The 18,437-nt window shown below is 47.0% G+C and overlaps 1 protein-coding gene across 2 annotated transcripts in view; it reads right to left on the bottom strand.

Moving 5' to 3' along the window:
* Positions 1–18,437, bottom strand: part of CABLES1 (Cdk5 and Abl enzyme substrate 1) — a 123,249-nt gene that overhangs the window by 57,665 nt on the left and 47,147 nt on the right. For both annotated transcript variants that reach the window (XM_054461027.2, XM_054461026.2), the window contains exons 2-3: positions 11,834–11,905; positions 6,231–6,323 (exon numbers count right to left, since the gene is read on the bottom strand). In XM_054461027.2, coding sequence (XP_054317002.2) covers positions 6,231–6,323; positions 11,834–11,905 — 165 coding nt within the window. The remainder of the gene's footprint in view (positions 1–6,230; positions 6,324–11,833; positions 11,906–18,437) is intronic.

The raw sequence follows: 18,437 nt of genomic DNA, 5'->3' as shown, positions 1-18,437 counted from the left end.
CTGTCCATCGTGGCACTTCTTCACTTTACTAAGTTATTCCATCAATGAGGAATCGAAGCTGATGGGACATGACCTTTTCTTAGTGAACTCACGTTGACTGCTAGCAACCTCCACACAAACCGTCTGTTCTCAAACTCTGCTAAGCATCAGCTCTAGGCTTGCCAGTCTATGATTATTAAAATCTACCCTCTCCCAACCGGGCACGGTGGCTCATGCCGGTAATCTCAGCACTTTGGGAGGCTGAGGCGGGCAGATCACGAGATCAGGAGATCGAGACCTTCCTGGCTAACATGGTGAAACCCTGTCTCTACTAAAAAAGTACAAAAAAATTAGCTGGGCATGGTGGCGGGTGCCTGTAGTCCCAGGTACTCGGGAGGCTGAGGCAGGAGAATGGCAGTGAGCTGAGATCACACCACTGCACTCCAGCCTGGGCGAGAGAGTGAGACTCCAACTCAAAAAAAAAAAAAAAAAAGGATCTACTCTCTCCCATTACCCTCACAATTTTTTCCACTATCAAGCAACTTTTGCTTGGTATCAGAATTAGAACTTTGTTCATTCTCCATGGCACTTTAAAGATCATTTGTATTTCCAAATTCTTTCTATTCTCCAGGATCTAGCCCTGATGACTATAATTCACTTAAAAGGCCTCTCTGTTTATTCAACAAACACTTGCTGAGTGCCTACTGTGTGCCTGGCACGTGGCTTTGTTTAGAGTCTACACTTCCAGTTCTACTTGGTGAGGAAGTTAAAAGCAGGCCAGCAGCTGACATCTGCTGACCCCGTACCATCATCCCAGGAAATTCGCCATCCTTTCCCTTCTGCTTCTGACCATCATCTTAATAGTAATAGCCTATGGCTATTACTGGTGTTTTATTTTATTGTGGGGAAAAAAATATATATACACATATATAAAACAAAATGCCATCTAATCAGTGTGCAATTCAGTGTCATTAAGTACATGCACAATGTTGGGCAACTATCATCACTATGTATTTCCAATTTTCCACCACCCCTAATAGAAACTCTGTACTCATTAAGCAATAATTCCCTCTTGCTCTAACCCCTGGTAACCTCTTACCTACCTTCTGTCTCTGTGGACTATTCTGGATATTTCAATTAAATGGAGTCATACGACATTTGACCTTTTGTGACTGGCTCATTTCATTCAGCTTATTTTCAAGATTCGTCGACACTGTAGCATGTATCAGTACTGATTCCTTTTCATGGCCGAATGCTATTCCATTGTATGGATACAGCACATGGTCTATCCATGTGTCTGCTGAGACACTGGGGTTGTTTCCACCTTTCAACTATTGTGAATAACACTGCATTGGTGTATAAATATCTGTCTGAATACCTATTTCAATTCTTCTGGGTATACAACTAGCGATTAATTGCTAGGTAATTAATTACAACTAGCAATTAATTAATTGTATCGTAATTTTATGTTTAACTTTTTGAAGAACCACCCAACTTTCCCACGGTGTCTGCACCATTTTATATTCCATCAGCAATGTATGACAGTTCCAATTTTATTTTCTTTTTAACAATCTTGAGTTCATCTAGACTTTAGTCTCCCTCACCCCATTCTTGTAAGTTTGCTTAAGCCATTTTAAAAATTAATCCTTGGCCTTAAGCTAATGATTTTTTAAAAATCAGAATGCAAGAGGGAATTTTCTCAAAGTCCACCATGACACACTATCTTGCTGCATATGGATTTTTATCTCCCACATTCTCGTCAATGGAGAGAATGAACTTTGCAATCTGATGCCTGGATGTGAATTCTACTTCCCACTCTCTGTGAGCTCCAGTTCCCTCCTCTGTAAACTGGGATCATGAGTATTTTAGTTTCCTACAGTTGCAGAACTAACTGCCACAAAGTTAGTGACTTAAAACAACACAAACATATTATCTTACAATTCTGGAGGTCGGAACTTGGAAATGGGACTCATGGAGCTAAAATCAAGGTGTTAGCAGAGCTGGTTCCCATGGGAGGCTGTAGGGAGAATTGGTTTTCTTGCCTTTTCCAGATTCTTAGCAGCTGCCTGCATTTCTTGGTTTATGGCTCCATCCTCTAACTTCAAAGCCAGCAAAGCCAGAGGAGTCTTTCTCCTATTGCATCACTCTGACACTGACGATCCTGCCTCTTTCTTCCACTTTTAAGGGCTCTGTAATTACACTGGGGCCACCTAAATAATCCAGGAGAAACTCCCATTTAAAGGTCAGCTTATTTGCGCCTTAGTTCCCCTTTGCCATGTAACCTAACACAGTAACAGGTCCTGGGGATGGGATGTGGATATCTCTGAGGGCCGTTACTCTGCCTGCCACAAGACAGTAATGCCCTACTCAGGTTGTTTCAAGAATTATTTGTATTTCTAAATTCTTTCCATTCCTTGAGATCTAGTCCTGAAGACAAACTCATTTAAAAGGCATCTCTACTCATTTATTTGACGAACACCTACTGAGTTTTGAGTTAATGAAACAAAGCATGTTTATATTTTGGGTTTTTGTTTTTGAGACAGGGTCTTGCTCTGTCACCCAGGCTGGAGTGTAGCGGTGTGATCTTGGCTCACGGCAACCTCCATCCCCCAGACTCAAGCAATCCTCCCACCTCAGCCTCCCTAATAGCTGGGACCACAATCGTGTGCCACCATGCCTGGTTAATTTTTGTATTTTTTTGTAGAGACGAGGTTTCACCACGCTGCCCAGGCTGGTCTTGAACTTCTGAGCTCAAGCAATCCACTTGCCTCAGCCTCCCAAAGTTATCAGATTACAGGCATGAGCCACCATGCCTGGCCCAAAACAATGCATGTTAAAAACTTAGAGCCTGGCACCCAGCAAGCACTCAATCAAGGCATCTATTACCATCTTATCATCCTTGTAACTTTATCATCTCTTCTGGAAATATGCTCCAACCCAGAAGAATCTACTTCTTAGTCTAAACTTTCTGCGACCGTGTTCCTAAAATCCAGTGTTCTTTTCCATCTATGAAGTCCAACATGACCTCCCTCCAGGCCCTGAGGACTGGTCTGCCTTCTCTATTAAGGCAGAATTGGAGCTGAGAGCAGTATCCCTCATGGCTTCCCCTACCTGCTAGGAGACGAAACCCCCAGCAGGGCCAGCCAAGAGCTCCTGCCACGCTCTGGTTCTAGCAGTGGTACTGACATTCCCTCCGCTCCATCTGGCTGGTCTGCGATCTGTTGGGCACTGTCCTTCTTAGCCTCCACCTGGCCCAAGGATTTGCAGCATGACCCCAAAGCACCCTCAGCTTGGCTCCTCCGCACTGTATCTGCACACCAAGCCCTCTAGAAGGTCCCAGTGCCAGCCTCACGGAATTCAGATGCCAGAGAGATGAAGAGAGTTTTTACAGAAGGCAAACTCCATCCTCCATCGCAACCACGTACTTCGGCGGAAGGCGTTCACTTCCACTTTGCATGCCGGCTGGGATTTGTGATCCAGTGTCACAGGGTGAAGTGATTCCTCACGGGTGAACACGGAGCTGTCTCAGGCCCCAAGGTTTATTTCTAAGCAGCTACTCTGATACTGATCACGAGGTATATTTAAGTTTTTTGTTTTGTTTTTTCAATGCCACAAGTATTGTCTTTTATTATATCTGGTTCTCAGATTTAAAAGCATGTTTTCCCCTTTCTGTCTCCAAATGTGCTTGAAACTCTTGGTTAGGTCAGACGTGAGTATCACAGCAGAGGCTCCCCGTTCATTTCCTGAGCTGCACTCTGGTCCTTGCTGAGACGAGAAGTCCAAATCCTCCTCAATACTGGGGCCTCGATCACACGGTCAGCAGGTCTGGGGACGCAGGAGCCTCCATGCCAGGGTTTTCAGGGTCAGAAGAGCAAATGAGCCGTGGATCTGGCCTGCAGACTGAGAGGCTGGGCTGTGCTCGTCAGGGGTCCCAAGGAGACTCAGGAGCTGGGCACAGCCCGATGCACAGATGTGACTGAGACTGCGCAGGCAGACAGGGAGCCTGCAGGGGCCTTGGGGAACATGCGGGTGCCACACACGCACCTCCCATTTCTGAGGTGGGGGGATCAGAGACCCCTAAGCCAGCACAGGGGTCCCTCCCTCTGAGATCACAACCAGAACCCCTCCTACCTGTCATTTCAGGGACTGGGCTCACCCAAGGCCCCGGCTGCTTCCAGCAGGAGATTCTACTCCTGCTGCCCAGCTGCCGTGGGGCAGAGCTTCCGCGTTCCTCTCTCGAAAGGCTGGGTCGTGTCCTCTCATTCATCAGCTCTTGACTACAATTTCCTTCTGTCACCTCAGAAATCGTATTTTCTTCCTGGCTTCCTCCCAGGCTCTCACTTTCATCTGTCTAAGGACAATCCCTCCTTGCTAATAAACCTCAAGTGGGAGGGCCAGCCCCTCCTGCCGGCCCTTTCATCTGCCCTTTGCACAAGAAAACCAGCTCTCACCTGGGCATACGACCGGCCGTGGCCTCAGCCTACAGCCTGCGGTTCCCACACAGGCCCTAGAGCTCTCTTTCCTGCCCTAAATTCCAATTCTCAGATGTTCAGATAAGCTAAGAATCCTCTTGGCTCCCCTTGAAAACTCCCCAGCAAAACTGCCAGCAATTGCGGGCTTTGCTGTTTACGTTCTCTTAGGTCAAGAGTGTGCTGGAGAAGGTGGCTCCGTAATGTTCTTTGGAAATCTCATTAATCCAAGTCTTTTATTAACTGTATCCTCTCACTGCCTAACCATGCTGGGGTAATTATCTGACTTTGTGCCCTGCCAGCTAGCATCAGAGGTGGGAACACTACTCCTTGACCCATTCCTTTGGCTTTGTCATTGATTTCATTGAGAAATTAAAGGCTTTCTACATTTATGTTACGCTTAAAGAGATCATGAACAAAAACGTAAATCAATGGTAGATAATTACACTAAAATGGCATGAGTAAGCTCTGTATTCTGTAAGTAAAAGCCTCAAAAGAAAACAATAGCAGTGGTTAAATAAAGCACAATAATTCTTAAGTGTCAGCGAAAAAAAGGGTGAGAGAGAGAAATTCAGAGTATTCGATTTAACAGATAACTTGGTAAACTTAAACTAAAAGCATTGTACTTAAAATATGAACATATACCGACGATGTAAAAATCATTTGGAAAGCTCAGTTTTGCTATTCTGAAACCATTGCAACTGTTATAAAATCATGTTCCCTGTCCTTATAAGGCTTTAAAACTAGGCATAAACTTCAAGATAACAAGCCTGTAAAAACTGTAATTGTTGTGTGTTATTATACAGGCTGTACAGGGTATTTTACTCCCAACTTACAGTCATGCTGGGCCTTAATGAGTCTAACTAAAAGACTTTTTAGCAATTTTCATTTTGTATGGATTAGAGAGTATTAGTGGGGCCCATATGGTCTTCTATAAATTAGGAGATCAAACAAGAGAGTCTTCTGCAGCAGGACCTCAGCTCTGGATGGCGTCTCTAACTCACCCATTCAAGTCAGTGGGAAGCAACCGCCCCCAAGGGTTACAGAGCACCAGGGACCCCAGAGGTCTTGGACTCTGTCCCCATGCACCATTGGAGCTGAGATGAATGGACTTAGCCATCCAATCATGAGCATGCTGGCAACAATGATTCTGATCTATCTGTTGTCTGGAAGGTTTTAATATCACGGTCATATAAATTTCAACCAGTTTTATTTAATGGTGCTTTCCAAACGAGCAGCTGAAGAGCTGGAGAAACACATACTCCAGATGTTGGCTGGCCCAGGAAGCAGGATCAGCACTGAGGAAGAATCTGCCAGCAAAGTCATGATTCTACTCTCCTAAAAAGAAAGTCAAAGCCAGGACCCAAACTAAGTTCAGGCGCATATCTGGGAGGGCATTTATTGACCAGAGCACACAGTGGTAGTGAAAAACGAAAACAAAACCAACAAAGCAGAAAAACAAATAAAAACTCCCCAAAACTCAACTGTTTTTCTGTTCAAAGGTTTCTATAAAAATCCTTTCGTGTGCTCTCAAAAACTCAGTTTGTTTCTGGTCTAAGTATCTCACTTCGCCTTAGAGAGAATTCATTATTCTCCACAGATTGCTTTTGGTGATTCTGGCATGAGTGGGGTGGAAATTGTCGGGGAAGGCTCCATGAGATCCTGCTCATCTTAAAAGTGTGGGCTTGCGTTTGCTGAGTTTTGGCCACTAAAACTGTCCCCTCCTCCAGTCCCTGTCTCCACCCACTGGTGCTGGCAGCCGCTTCTGTGTGAATGTAGTACCTGCCATTCCTGGTATCGTGTTGCCGCATGTTCTTGATAAAATGAATCTTCTTAAAATTCTTTGGTCTGGGTGAACCTGAGAGAGTTCGACATCTGAAAAATAAAGTCATTTCAAAAACACAGTCAGTTGCCTGCTGGACAGCTGAGATGTCTCCACATAAAGACAGGAAGGAAGGACCAGACAAATGGCTTGAGTCACCCCAAAGCAGGCAGGAGTCTGCGAGGATAATGAAGACAACATGGCTGGAAGCAAGGAAGCTTAAAAAAGGCCCAATAATAGACAACTTCTTGATAATACTGTTATTATTTTACATGAGTCTCTAAAAAGCCAACTAATCAAGAATATTGTCCCCTGCATTAAAAAAAAAAAAAAAAAAAACCTATGCAGATTCCAAAGACATTATTCTTTATTGTCGTCTTCAAAAGAATCCTGCTGTATCAACGAAGGGGAAGGGAACCAAAAACTGTACATTTAAAGGGGGTAGGGAAACACTGGAAAATTCAGTTCAAAAACAAGCCTGAATCATTTTTCTTCTGTAACAAGATTTTGGCCTGAATTACCTGGACAGCTGCCTTAAGTTTCAACTGGACCTGCTATGCCTGGGAGGTCACAGCTTTACACTGAATGAGAAATCAGAGACCCAGCTAGTTGCTGTTTTTGTTTTGTTTTTAAGATAAATTTTAAATAAACATTTGTTGAGCTAAAATGGCTTGGATTCAAGTTTTCTTTAAATTTTTATTTTGCTGGAGTATACAGCATTTGCCTGTACTATAGGACTGGCAAAATAGACCATAGGCCAAGGAGACCTTATTTGTGTGTAGTGTTTTCACCCGGCAAATTTTAAGTTACAAAACCACAATCACAACGACAGAAAAGCGAAATGCTCAACAAACAAGAGTCTCAAGTTTATTCTAGATAAAAGGGGCTGTGACTTTTCAATTTTGGGTTTTGCTACCGAAAAACCTTTCTGACCTGGGCCACAGGAGCCAGCTCCTGCCATGGGACATGTGTGCCTGTGACCTGATTCTTGACTCTAAAGAAAGATTCTGGGCTGGGTGTGGTGGCTCACGCCTGTAATCGCAGCACTTTGGGAGGCCGAGGAGGGTGGATCAACTGAGGTCAGGAGTTCCAGACCAGCCTGGCCAATATGGTGAAACCCCATCTCTACTAAAAATACAAAAATCAGCCTGGCGTGGTGGCAGGTGCCTGTAATCCCAGCTACTCGGGAGGCTGAGGCAGGAGAATCGCTTGAACCTGGGAGGCCGGGGTTGCAATGAGCCAAGATCGTGCCACTGCGCTCCAGCCTGGGCGACAGAGTGAGATACTGTCTGGAAAAAAAACAAAAGAAAGAAAGAAAGATTCTTTTAACGGCTTGCAGAACCCTGTTTGCAGACATTTAGTAGATGCTTCCTGTGGCTTTCAGGAGGGGTTAGAGTGGGGATGGGACTGACACTCCCCCACCCAACTCCAGGCCTCCAAACCCAGATTTTTAAATTTTTTAAAAATAAAGACAAGGCCTTGCTCTGTCGCCCAGGCTGGAATGCAGTGGTGCCATCATAGCTCACTGCAGTCTCAAAATCCTCCCACCTCAGCCTCCCAAAGTGCTGGGATTATAGGTGTGAGCCACTGCGCCTGGCCCACTAAACCCAGATTTAATTGGCTAAGGTTCAAGGAGATAGGGCCTCACTCTGCCTTTTGCTCTCTGGGAGCAGATCCAGAACTCCAAATGGCCTCATTTCTTCCTCCAGAATGACTGCTCGAATCTGCAGGCCACTCAAAGTTCCCACCTGTCACACACACGCAAAGAAGGTTCTTGAAACATGGAGTCACTGGAAAGGAGAATCCCTGAAAGCATAAAGTGGTTTCTGGATAGGGCCAAGGGTTCAGAAGCATCCTTATACCACCTTCCCTGGCTTCCTTTCCCAGGAGCAGAGCTTCCTGGGCCAGTCAATCTGAGGGCAGCAGGCCAAGAGCTAGACAGTGTGCGGGCTCAGGCGGCTCGCAGATCCTGCCACCTCAGCAAACCCTGGCTCCTTCCTCCCACCTCCCAGCTGCAGGAAGCTGGGACTGACGCCAGCACAGAGGAAGGATGGCCTGAGCTGCTCTCTGCAGAAAGAGGGGCCCCAGATTCCTCAGCCTTCTTCTGGAAGTGGAAATCCACAAAAGGGCCACAGGTGGCTGTCTGTACCAGCAAAGGAAGGAGGTGAGGCCGTGATCACTTTAACAGCTGCGGCCACCAGCATCCATCCACCCAGTCTGGAAAACCAGGGCAGGTGCTGATGGCGGCCACGTTTGCTGCAAACAAATAGAGGTTTTTCTTGACAACTAGTAGAGACGGCTTAACTCCTTATTTTTGGACACCAGGTAACCACTAGGCAGGTGCAAAACTTCTCAGTCCAAGTCCTCTCATGATGCATGCTCAGCTCTTGGAGTTACAGGTAGATACAGGAAATCCGCTAACAAACCATGATGTGCTAGAGGAAAGTAGGACTTTTAACAGGGTAACTTAACAAAGGTCTTTTATTTCCATATCAGCACCCAATTCTAACTGCACATACACCCTACTAATCTAGCCCTTCATTAAGCAAGCTGTTTGTTGTCTTGCTTTTTTTTTTTTCTTTTAAGCATTCAACCACATCACCAGGGAATCTAAGAAATGCTTTAATAGAATTGTGGTGTTGGCAACAATTGCCAAGGAACTGGAATACCGGGCGCTCAGGTTGCGGCAGGTTAAGCAAAGAATGAATTAATTTCAAAGCCGCCTGGAACAGCGTGTAAACATCCATCTAAAAACACACATTTTAAGTGATGCAAAATTAAATTAGCATAGAATTAAAAACCAATTTAATGAAAGATTAGCTCTTTCTTGTTAACACTGATTACAGGATATACTTAATTATGCAAAAGGTCTAATAGATGCCTTGGAGCCATTTGTTCTTCTGCTAAGCTTAAAAGCAAGTTGGGCTAATAGCCTTCCACCCCCACAGTTCCCAAAATACTTCAGCATCATTATTGGTGTTACCATTTCACAGACCAGAGAAGGCTTCAGCGATCAGCTAATTGGTCTTCCCATTTTATAGATGGGAAAACTGAGGCCCCAGAGACAATAAGTCAATTTCCAGTGCTACATACCCAGTTGGAGTCAGGCTAAGAACTCAGGTTCCCAGGCTCTCAAACTAATGTCTCTTCTTCTACATCATGCTAATATAACTCCTAGGAATAAGTGAATTTCTAAGTAAATATGAGAACAGTTATGCTTTTTAAGTTCTCTCTTTTTTAAGAAACTCCAGGCTAGAGTGCAGTGGTGAGCATAGCTCACTTAAGTCTTGAACTCCTGGGCTCAAGCGATCCTGTCGCCTCAGCCTCCTGAGTAGCTGGAACTACAGGTGCACATCCATGTGCCTGGTTAATTTTTTTTTTTTTTTTTTTTTTTTTAGAGATGGGGTCTCACTACATTGCCCAGGATGATCTCAAACTCCTAACCTCAAGCAACCCATCTGCCTCAACCTCTCAAAGTGCTGGGGTTACAGGTGTGAGCCACCGTGCCCAGCCAATATGAGAACCTTATTTATTTATGTATTTTTGCGTTGACTGATTGATTGTAGACATGGGGGTCTCACTACATTGCCCAGGCTGGTCTTGAACTCCTGGACTAAGCAATCTTCCTGCCTCCACCTCCCCAAGTGCTAGGATTACAGGTGTGAGCCACTGCACCCGACTGAGAACTTTTTTAAATCAAAAAAAGGTCCCTTAGTGGAATAAACACTTGATTTCTAAAACTCTTCTGATTTCTGACATTCTTAGAATTTTATAATAACAAGATTTGAGGTTCAGTGCAGTATTCTGTGAGAGCTGGTAGAAGTCACAGTTGAGACCAACAAGCATTTTTACTGCATTCATTTGTGCTACCACAAGGCTGAGGACCAGTCTGGGTGGATTCCGTGAAGAGGGGTGACAGCGCACCAACCAGGAAGGCAGAACCCACGTCCTCCTCCGGCCTCTCCTCGACACCTCGAGACTCAAGGACACTGCATCCCCAGGCTCAACAGCCCTGCCTGGGAATTCCTGAAGAGGGGAGAACCCTTTGTAGCCGATACCGCAAGTCACCCGGTTTCCTTCAGCTCACAGTGGCCACGTTGTTCCAAGGACCATGGCTTCTAGTAGCCTCTCGAAACTCCAGGGGCTTCTCAATGTTATTCATGGATTTTCCCGTTTGTGGCAGGAGTGAGGGAGAACCTCAGTCAGATCGCGATGTCACTCACTCTAACACCAAAGCCACTCAGTGCACCTGCAAACACCTCTCCTCCATGCTAGCTGAGTATGTGGACCAAGGCCAGCTCCCTCATTTGACTTTCAGCGTAGCTTTCTGTATGACTCCTGCAGGGAAATGGCCTTCTCCCACTTAACTGCTCCTCACAGAGTAACACTTGTTCCCAGGCCGCGTTTGCCACACAGCCACATACCACACATCCTAGGAGGCGCCTGGAGGTTACCCACGCTTTGAAAAAGACTCCAAAAGTGGAGATGGGACTGTTCAGCCCTTTCTCTTTGGGATGATGTCAGTGACAAAATTCACAGTCGCCGGACACTTCCCCTCTGACCCCAGGCTCTCTGTGCTCACTCTGCCCTCTGCTCTTCATGCAGGCGGAGCCCGTAAACACGGGCTCTGCCCTGGGAGTGAAGCTTCAGGTGGGGAAGGAGCCAGATCCAGGGGGAGGCCATCCCCTACAGCAGCACCCTGCCAGGCTCAGAAGGAAGAGCCAGGCACTCCCAAGTCCTGGCCTGGCCAAGGCACGCACGGTGCAGATGCGGGTTCGAGGAGGAGCTGATGGAAGTCCACAGGAGCTCACCTCCTCCCGACGCCCTCCCTGCTGCCGCCTGCCCTGCGGTCCCCAGGAAGCCCCTGTGTCCCATCTTCCTGGCTCACTCCCACATGCTGCCCCACCCAGCTCAGGGCTGCAGTGAGGATGGAAGGGGGTGCAGTACCTGAGTGCACTCTCCTCCATGAGGGCCTGGCTGGGTTAGAGGAGAACCACCTGTCAGTCACCGGCACAGCACAGCACAGCTCAGCAATGGCCGTCACCCAAAAAGACGCCTTGCAAGCACTTTTCCAATCCCGAGGGAGAAACAGAACACTTTCAGACCCCAGAGAGCACTCACAACTATCCTAATTGGGCTTCCCAGCAACTAGCCAGGGAGCGACATCGTGGTCACCTCCTGAGGAGTTCTTGTTGCCCCTCCTGCTGAGAATGAAGTCCAGGACTGTACCTACTGTGTGACTGCACCTGGGGGACGGGCCAGGACAATGCTGGGCTCTTGTTCCATTAAGCAGCAGTTAACAAAATGAAGAGGAGCCACGGAAAGAAAAGCACCCAAATCTCCACGCAAACTGGGCTATTCCAACACCTAACTGGATTTAATGTTGTCTAGTTCTAATGGTCCTCAGAGGTGGGCTGGACACTAGGAGATGTCCCATAGTCCCTGGAGTTCAGATGGTTATTTTAAAATTTAATTCTATAGACCAAGAACATAAAAAACCAAAATCAATCTCTGGCTGTCATGGTGTACTGTTTGCATATACATAAATGAAACAGAAAATTACCTCCGGAGAGGTGCGTTCTCCTCAATATCTTCCAGGGTCTCTAAGGAAGATCTCTGGGAGATGAGGCGCCGTCTGCAGAAAGAAGGAAAAAATCTGGGAGTTAAAACTGCATTGCAGAACTGATCAGACATTTCTGTAAATCTAAAACTGCCCTAAAACAAAAACATGAAGTCCGTTAAGAAAAGGTCAGACAAAAGCTGTCTCTAAGAGGCTGCCATGTTCCCACCCTGCACGCCAGGCCCATCTTGCTGGCTGAATCCTGAGCATTCTCCCTGGTTAGAGGGCCTCTTTGTGATGATTAAGGAAGTGACTGATCTTTTGATGCTGCCATTTCCCCCAAGGACACACACACACACACACACACACACACACACACACAAAGACAAGGTGCCTCTTGTAATATATAGGATAACTTGAGCGCTGTGTGCAGCTTTTCTAAGGCATTAGCTAATACTGTTAAGTATTCCACTATCACTGATTTGAACCCGGTAACTGATAAATATGAAATCTGAAACCCTATTAAAAACAACTTCAAAATCATTAGGATGCAATAAAAAGGTTATGCTCCCTGGATGGCCATGATTTCAAAAGCAACTAGAAACAAGAAAAAAATTATTCCTTTCAGAGAGTTTCTCATAGACCGGGTAGAAAGAATAAATATGTGGCATGATTATGCAAAACATTAACACTTCTGGGCTGCTAAGGAATTGCAAACCGCTTGCTAAAACCTCCCTAGTCTACCAGTTTCTTTTGCTAGGCTGAAATAAGAACAGGTCCTAGTTAACTAAGAATATCAGGTACAGGGAGCAGGGTAGGGTGGTGGTAACTTTAAATAAATCTACTTGAACAAAGACCATCATTTGATAGTAAATGATTTGGAGGAGCAGGGATGGATTGAAAAAGTTTGACTGGGTTGTTCCTTAAAATGGAACTAAAAATATTAAGATAAGTCTATGTTTTACTACATTTGGCAAAACATAGCCTAGGAACATGCAGTCATAACCATGTTCTAATTTGTCCTAATGAACAAAGAATGAAATGACTTTTTGGTGTTTGTTTTGTTTTTGTTTCTAATTTTGTGTGTACTTTTTCTGACCAACTACTCTGATACCTTTGGCTTGTTTGGCTTTTCTAAGACAATCAGAAAGGTCATTTTTGTAGCAAACTATTCAACAGCTTCACCAATTTTCCACCTTTCATAATTTTTTGATACTCAAATCCTTAAAAAAAAAAAAAAAAAATACTTGTGGCCGGGCGTGGTGGCTCACGCCTGTAATCCCAGCACTTTGGGAGGCTGAGGCAGGCTGATTACCTGAGGTCAGGAATTTGAGACCATCCTGGCCAACACGGTGAAACCCTGTCTTTACTAAAAATACAAAAATTAGCTGGGTGTGGTGGCGGGCGCCTGTAGTCCCAGCTACTCGGGAGGCTGAGGCAGGAGAATGGCGTGAACCTGGGAGGCAGAGGTTGCAGTGAGCTGAGATCGTGCCACTGGACTCCAGCCTGGCGACAGAGCGAGACTCCGTCTCAAAAAAATACTCATACAGCCTCCTTGTCTCTTCTCCAACTGTAAAACAGTAGAACATAGAACACTCTCAGCTCCTCACTCATCAATATGTGTGAACCAAGCACACACATCGCCCTCTGTGTTCATGACATACCGGACTTTCTACAGAAACTGTGGTTTCACTCTGCAATTAACTAACAGTGAATTTCCATTTCCATAATATTGCCAGATTTCTAAGAGTCAGCCAGAGCTGTGGAGGAGGCACCAGTCTTACCTGAGAGCGGTGCAGAGGCGAGCTGAGGAGGTGGGAACTGATTTTACAGGTAGCCAGTTCATGAGTAGACAGGACTTCTCCGCACAGCCCGGTAACTCAAGGGACAGAGCTTGCCTAGATCCCTGTGACAGCACCTGCAGCTGGAGCTCTAAGGTGCCTATGCTATGGGTTGAGGCACAGCCCTCTGAAATCCCAGTTAATCCTAGGAAAGCAGGCAGCGAGCCTAGCCTCTCTCCAGGTGCTGAGTCCCAGGCTGGACTGGGGGAGACTCACACCTGCCCATTGCAGATCTCAGCAGCAGAAACCCCATGTTACCCATCCAGGGTGGTGTAATTCTACACAGGAGAATGCCTAGGGGCTAGAATCAGACACTGAAATTGCAATCCTGGGGTCCAAAGGCTTTGGGGTCTGAGAAAGCTCCTTAATCTGGCCGGGCGTGGTGGCTCACACCTGTAATCCCAGCACTTTGGGAGGCCGAGGCAGATGGATCACCTGAGATCAGGAGTTTGAGACCAGCGTGGCCAACACGGTGACCCATCTGTACTGAAAATACAAAATTAGCTGGGGGTGGTGGTGCATGCTTGTAATCCCAGCTACTCAGGAGGCTGAGGCAGGAGAATCGCTTGAACCCAGGAGGCAGAGGTTGCAGTGAGCCGAGATCGAGCCACTGCACTCCAGCCTGGGCAACAAGAGCGAAACTCCGTCTTGGGGGGAAAAAAAAAAGAAAAGAAAAGAAAAGAAAGAAAGCTCCTTAATCCTTGAGCCTCAGTTTGTTCATCCATGAAATGGGAAACAGCAATTAACTAAGAAAGGGACACATGTAAAGTCCCAGGCCCACGGCAGTTCTTAATGAACGGGAGCTACTGGGCTTTTGATTGACACTCCAGTTTCCTCCACTGAGGCTGCACCCTGACCTGCACCCCAGCTCAGCTGACGAGGAGCAGGCTGAGTGTCCTAACTCTAGGCTCTGGCCCCCACTCAAGGCCTTGCCAGTGACAGGGTCACCCTAAAATGCCTTGTGCCTGAGCCCACCCAAGATGTGTACGTGTTCCTTCCACACCTATACCCACTTCAAAGCACAACTAACTCTGTGCATGTACACAACGGGGTGCACTGAGAAGCACAAGTCATACTCACTGATGTGTTGGCCACCTATAAAATTAGTGGCCCCCAGGTCTCCTTGCACTGCTCTCAGGTCTCCCTACAGCCAGAAGGCAGTGATTAAAAGATTTACTGTTTATCTCTGTATGATGCTCTGGGCTTTTAAATCCAAAGTAAAACACTCATTTAAGTATTTACTTAAATTAAGTATGCACATCTAAATTGTCATTAGAGATAACTTCCACAGGCAGAAATAAATGTATAGGCTTCGGATCCTGAGAATCTCAACACGTTCTGTCACACTTTGAGCCTTCCTTTGTAGAAGAGCATTTTCAGGTGACCAGTAAATAGGCAATTGATGTTTTGTTCAATCTGCACCCAGGCAACTGAGGCGATCATGCAGGAGAAGGGCTGAAGGCTGCCCTCCTTCAGGTACCCTAAGGAGCCCTGGGGAGGCCCTAGGTGGGCTCTTCAGGCAGCACGGATGCTGCCCAGGCTCTGGCAGAGCCCACAGCCCAGCCAGGCAGGTTCACCTCTCCATGCATCCACCCCCACCCACTCAACAATGTGACCGTGAGCCCTGTCGGGAACACACAGCTGAACCAGGCTTGCCTCCTGTCCTCAGGGGCTCAGAGTCACATGGGGATCCACGGGACAGCCACCAGGAAGCCCCATTAACAGTCCCTGAAGCCCCTGCGTCCTTCAGGGCTGTGGTGTGGAGAACACTCCAGCTGAGTCCCACAGTGAGCACAGAAGGCCCTGCTAGGAAGTATAGACTCCTCCAACATCCACTAGCGCGTTTCACCCTAGAAAATCATGCCCATCCACAAAAGCACACAACCCAATAACTCCCCTCTCACAAAGCCGTAGCCACCTCTTCCTGCACCAGAAACGAGAAAGGCTCATTTGGAAAAGAACCAGATGAGAGTATACCTTTCTTTACAGTTATAAGGGTTTTTCTAAAACCCAGCACATTCGATAATTCCCCTCAGGATCTGAACAGGTGTGAATTCACACACACACATTATTACAGATTAAACGTCTGTGTCCCCTCAAAATTCACGTGTTGAAATCATAACCCCCACTGTGATGGTATGAGGCGGTGGGGTCTGTGGGAAGTGATCTGTCGTAAGGGTGGAGCCCTCATGAATGGGATTAGTGCCCTCGTAAAGGGGACCCCGGAGAGCCCTCTAGCTCCCTTTCTGCCATGTGAGGACACTAGAAGCTGGTCATCCGTAACTGGAAGAGCCCTCCTCTGACCTTAACCATGCTCGCACCCAGACAGTGACCTTGTAGCCTTCAGACCTGTGAGAAAATACATTTCTTTACTTTTTATTTATTTATTTTTTTGGGACAGAGTCTCGCTCTGTCACCCAGGATGGAGTGCAGTGGCGCAATCTTGGCTCACTGCAACCTCTGCCTCCCAGGCTCAATCAATTCTTGTGCCTCAGCCTCTCGAGTAGCTGGGACTACAGGTGCACGCGACCACACCCAGCTAATTTTTGTATTTTTAGTAGAGACGGGGTTTCGTCACATTGGCCAGGCAGGTCTCGAACTACTGGTCTCAAGTGATCCGCCTGCCTCGGTCTCCCAAAGTGCTTGGATTATAGCCATGAGCCACCACGCCCGACCGAGAAAATACATTTCTATTGTTTATAAGCCATCCAGTCTTTGGTACTTCGTTATAGAAGTCTGAACTCAGACGGACCTACACACACCCACACACACCCACCCACCCACCCACACACACGCCGGTATGCAAGGGCACGCACTGGCACGCATGGTCACTTCTGATCAGGACTCCTTAAAGGGGAAAAAATCCACAGCCCAAATGCCCACCTGTTCCTTTAACTTCAGCAGATGTACTTCCCTTCTTTGTGAATGGAACCAACCAGTATATTCTGAGACAAAGAAGAGAACTTGGAACTACCACCAGTCATTGTAAAGAAACCATCCTATGGCACCACCAAACAGCAAAGGATGCCTGCCCTTCCAGCCTAAGATGAGGACCTGTTCCCTGCCTCAAGGGTTGCCCTGTGAACTGGTAGTGTCTCTCAGCAGCGCTCATCTCTGCCCCACCCCCACACCTTGCTGGATCCTCCCAAGGTATGTCGTAGTGTCTTCTCCCTCACCTTCTAACCCCAGAAAGCCTGTAATAAACAAAAAGCCTCAGAGCGGGCGGCCAATCTTAAAGAGCCACTCTTCACTCTGTAATTTCCCTCATAAATTAAGTCCATTACTATGCAAACTCCTTATCATTATAGACTTAACAAGCAGAGGTCTTTGCATATTTTAATGACCGACAAAGAATACTTAGCCTTGGACCAAAATAGCAGGCTGACCAAGTAGACATATGGTAAGAGACTGGCAGGGCTCAAAGCAAGAGTATTATGCACTGACATCATCAGATGGAAGTGTGTATGTCTAGTCTCCAGACTGAAAGTACACTCAGGGTTCCTCGACTTGTCTGACAGTTACAAGTTAGATCCTTCCACACTGGCCACACTTTGGAGTTCATGCTTAATGCTCATGCATAAGGCAGCCTCCTGAAAGCACCCACGCCTGTTTTACAATATCCTTGGAATGCTAAGCAAGGAAGTCATAATCCATGACAACACAATTGCATATCTGGATATTCCTACGTGGACCAAATTAATCCACTCATCATGAAGGGGTAACGGTTCCTCTGTGGGTGCAAATCACTGTATACTCCTGGGACGCAGGGCTGGTCACAAGGATACTGTTAGAATAAGTCCACTTACACTGAAAGCTTAAGGAAAGGTCACTTGGGGAAGAAGAGAGGGGAAAAAAAGTACACAGAAGAACCTGTGGCCGGAGTGACAAAGCACTGGGAGAGGCAGGCCCGAGGGCCAGTATTTCTACAGTGACTTTTATGCACAAAAGCGTCATTGGACCTATTTCCAGGCCAGGAACAGAGGCCAACCATCCACACTGATGAGGGGACGCAGGCCCAGAGGCCTGACCATCCCGAAGGCCCTCCTCACTAATGCTCTGTCGTCATCCTGATCTGCATTAACTCTGAGGACCCTGGAGAGTGAGAGGCAAAATGGAGCTGTGTGTGGTCCGGGTACCTTCCTCAGCTCTGTTGGAGGGCTCCTCTCTCCTGAGCCTGGTAAGCAGAGTGCCCTGAAGAAAGCACTGGGAGACAGGTGAGGGCCTCGCTGCTGTCTCTGCCGACCAGTGAGGGTGCAGCAGTGTCATCGTGGGGTCTGGTGGGGCAAGCTGGTCAAGGCCAATCCCCTATGCAGTCACCTGGGGCAGAAGCTCAGCCCGAAGGACAACATGAGGCAGTGGGCACCCAGGGGAAAGCTCTGGCCCGAGAGTTAGGACCAGCCCACCTCGTGGAAGGTGACCCCTGGCCTCAGTCTGCTTCCAGTATGAAATGAGAAAGTAGTGTAGATTGATGCTCTCAACGCTGTCTGCACATCAGAATCCCCAGGGAACAACAAAATCACCAAAGCCTGAGCCCACCTTGAGATTCTGATTTACTGGTCTGGGTGTGGCTGGATAAATGGGGTTTTAGACACTCCCGGGGGATTCTAGTGAGAAGGACAGTTGAGTCCCATTGAAATAGCTCCAGTGTTCTGCGCAGGCCAAAGGCGGGTGAGAACCTTCTCCTAACATTCCACTTATTTACCTTACTTTCCTGCATCAGCAAACTTGGGATGGAAATGATCATAACCAACCTCCAGATAATAAGT

This window comes from Pongo pygmaeus, chromosome 17, assembly GCF_028885625.2.
Source record: "Pongo pygmaeus isolate AG05252 chromosome 17, NHGRI_mPonPyg2-v2.0_pri, whole genome shotgun sequence".
Lineage (NCBI taxonomy): Eukaryota > Metazoa > Chordata > Mammalia > Primates > Hominidae > Pongo > Pongo pygmaeus.
This window is presented reverse-complemented; position numbering and strand designations above follow the sequence as displayed.